Consider the following 3,413-nt stretch of genomic DNA (forward strand, 5'->3'; position numbering starts at 1 on the left):
ATCACGCCGACCATATGTACTACTATTTATCATGGATGGAAGACGATGTAGCTGGGGATGTCAAACCAGGAGTCAATCAAAAGGATATGATCGTAGATGAAGTGGCTTAGGCACAAGTGAAGTACAAGAGGCTACGCAAAAGGGTGTTCGAGTCCGAAGCTAAGAATCTGGAGCAGCACAAAGTAAACATAGAGGTGATAAGGGAATGGAAAGAGATTGCCACTAAATCAACAGAGAGCTTAGAATACTTGGAGCAAGGGCTAATAGAGCTAGAAGGGAATATGGAAAAGAGACTTTGGGATTGTCAAGGCATGAACGACGATGGAGGAGGAAAGCTAGCAAAGGCTTACTTATTGCTGGACATGCGCAATCTGGGAAACATGATTGATGGGGTCAAGAGAGCTAAGCATGGAGAAGGTCCTTCAGTGACCAAGTAGATGATGTTTTTTACCGCTTTCTAGCTTAGATTTAGATTTCGATGTAATAAGGCTTAATGCCATTAGTGATATTATTATTTATCGATTTAGTAAGAGATTGTTTCGACTTATTTCCCCACTAATGAAATGAAGCAAACGTTGGCATCAATTTTCTCGAAGTCTGTGCGTCGCTTAGGCCTACCTCAGGCACAATGAGATCCCCAAATTAGGACGTGAATCTTTGCATAACTTTTGTGAAACATGTTTAAATATTGCAAACACTCATTTATTTAACCTTACTGACTTGGCTACCTTTTTGTTTTTATTTCTTTATTTATTCCCACTCCCAAAGGTTTGTTAGTGCATACTGGCATCATCAGCATACCAAGCTAGATCTAGAGGTCATCCACTTCCTCCTCCACCTAGCGACGCGAAAAGCAAAGGCAAGGGTGAAGGGAAAATGAGTGATTTAAGTTGTATCCGAAAAGATAATGCTACTGTGGCGGAAAATGTTGAGCACTCCGGGGCAGAATGAATAAGTCTTACCTTTGGAGAAGAAAATCCTGGAGTTACAAGGCTAACTTGAGCAGGTCCAAAATCTGGCAAACCTTTCCCTCACTCTCAATGTCCCCAACATCAACTAGCAAAATTCAACTACCTAAAACCAAACACCGCCACCAAAACATAAAACCAGAATCCACCACCCAGAGCTCTAAATCCTCCCGCACCACACCAGTATCATAATCCCACACCTCCCCAAAACCTTAACCCACCACCAGTGCTAACCCCTCAACAACATCACCATCATCCAACTCAATACCCGCAAACCACTACTTACCACACTCCCCAAAATGCACTGCAGCCTACTCCTAATCCCCAAAACTCAACCAACAACCACCCATATACCCAAGTTCCAAGAACTCATCAAAACAATATGATATATATGAAAACCTTACCCCATACCCCGCAGCAAATCCTGTACATACCTGAACCGACTGAAAAGGACCTTCTCATTCGAAACATGGAAAAAGAACTCAAGAAACTTACAGGGAGAGCTTGAGGGTAGGAAAGGCATTGAAGGTCTGAATTATGAAGATCTGTGTATTCAGCCAGATGTGGAATTACCGGAGGGTTACAAACCTCCCAAGTTCGAAATATTTGATGGCACTGGTGATCCGAAGATGTATATGAGAACCTATTGCGACAAGCTTGTGGGAGTATGTATGAATGAACAAATCCGCATGAAACTGTTCATGCGCAGTCTTACAGGCGATGCCATGTCTTGGTATATTAGTCAAAACCAGAAGAAGTGGGGAAATTGGGTAAGTATGGCATCAGATTTCATGGATAGATTCAGGTTCAACACAGAGAACATGCTAGACGTTTTCTATATCCAAAACCTCAAGAAGAAGATGATAGAAACCTTCTACGAGTATGTTACTCGTTGGAGGTCAGAAGCCACAAAGGTAAGGCTAGTGCTTGAAGAAGAACAAATGAACAAGTTCTTTGTTAGAGCTCAAGATCCGCAATATTATGAAAGGTAGATGGTCATCGAGAATCGCAAGTTCTCAAACATCATCAAGTTAGAAGAGAGGATAAATGAAGGAATCAAGAATGGGATGTTGATTAATTTTAAGGCGCTGCAAGCCACAAATAAAGCCTTGCAATCAGGAGGTATCTCAAAAAAGAAAGAAGTGGGCGTTGTGATGGTAGCCCAGGGCCCTAAGTCTCCCCTCACATACCAAACACTTCTACCCAGATATCAACACTCACCCCCAAAAATATCAATACCCTGCCACCACCTACCATACCTAAAACACTCAACCTGCATATTACCATTCACCTCCACCCACCAGCCAAAACTACCCAAAGCCATGTCAAAATTTCGACCGCAGAACTCCTAGACAATACACCCCAATTGCTGAACCCATAGCCTAACTATATGAAAGACTGAAGGTCGCTGGTTACGTCACTCATATTCTTGTTGTTACTACTGAGAATCCTTCCCAGTGGATCAATCCCAACAAAACATGTGCCTATCATTCAAGCATGAAGGGTTATACCATTTAAGAGTGTTGCGTATTGAAAGACAAGATTCAGACACTGATCAACACTAAGGTTATACAAGCAAAGGAAGCTACACTGAATATCAATAATAACCCTTTCATGGATCACATGGGTGAGGGGGTGAAAGTAATAGAAACTGATGAGGAATGGGATCAGGAACGATCCATCAGACTCATTCGAGAAGGAGACACCCCAAAAACATCCCCAGTCGTGGTACAAACCCAGGAACCATTTGAGGTCGAGGTAGCTACACCCTTTACTGTAATGGTATCTCCCATACCATCTTACATGTTTCCATCCCAAGGGATTATGTTGCGGAATCAAGAAGAAAGGAAAAAGACAAAATGGAAGAAACAGGTGTCGCGCAAGGTATGACTAGAACTGGTAGAGTTTACACACCTGAGAATCTGGGAGGAGTGAGTAAAGAAGCCGCACCAAAGCCGCCTGTTGTTGAGACTGGCACTGACTATCTTTGGAGGAAGATACAAGAAAGGGAATACTCCGTTGTTGACCACCTGAACAAGACCCCCGCTCAGATATCCATCTTATCACTGTTGCAAAACTCAGATGCACACAAGAATGCTTTGGTAAAAGTGTTAAGTGAATCTTATGTACCCGCCGGCATCACTAATGGAGAGATGGCTAACATGATCGGACAGGTACCAGAGAGTCATAAAATTACTTTCCCCGAAGATGAGTTACCGTCAGAAGGGTTGACTTACAACAAGGCGTTGTACATAATAGTACAATTTGAGGATAAGTTCATTGCCAGTGTACTGATAGATGGAGGCTCAAGCTTGAACATATTCCCACTGACCACTCTGCAAAGATTAGGTAAAGGCATGCACGTGATACGAATGAGAAGCATGAATGTGAAGGCGTTCGACGGATTCCAAAGAGCCACTATCGGGGAAATCAACCTTGATCTAC

General features: G+C 42.7%; 1 protein-coding gene across 1 annotated transcript; it reads left to right on the forward strand.

The window, feature by feature from the left end:
- Positions 1 to 281: 281 nt before the first annotated feature.
- Positions 282 to 1,960, forward strand: LOC138903312 (uncharacterized). Its single transcript, XM_070191258.1, has 2 exons — positions 282 to 425; positions 1,466 to 1,960. Exons 1-2 carry the CDS (start codon positions 282 to 284, stop codon positions 1,958 to 1,960), a joined length of 639 nt encoding a protein of 212 aa, XP_070047359.1.
- Positions 1,961 to 3,413: the final 1,453 nt, after the last annotated feature.

The sequence above is a fragment of the Nicotiana tomentosiformis genome, chromosome 12 (genome assembly GCF_000390325.3).
Source record: "Nicotiana tomentosiformis chromosome 12, ASM39032v3, whole genome shotgun sequence".
In the NCBI taxonomy this organism is placed as follows: Eukaryota; Viridiplantae; Streptophyta; class Magnoliopsida; order Solanales; family Solanaceae; genus Nicotiana; species Nicotiana tomentosiformis.

What these genes read in the sequence shown, in the direction of transcription:
- LOC138903312 (XM_070191258.1), top strand. Translation starts at nt 282, where the DNA reads ATGGAAAAGAGACTTTGGGATTGTCAAGGCATGAACGACGATGGAGGA. An exon ending in AGCATGGAGAAGGTCCTTCA is followed by an intron (nt 426 to 1,465) that starts GTGACCAAGTAG and finishes AGAAACTTACAG; the next exon opens with GGAGAGCTTGAGGGTAGGAA.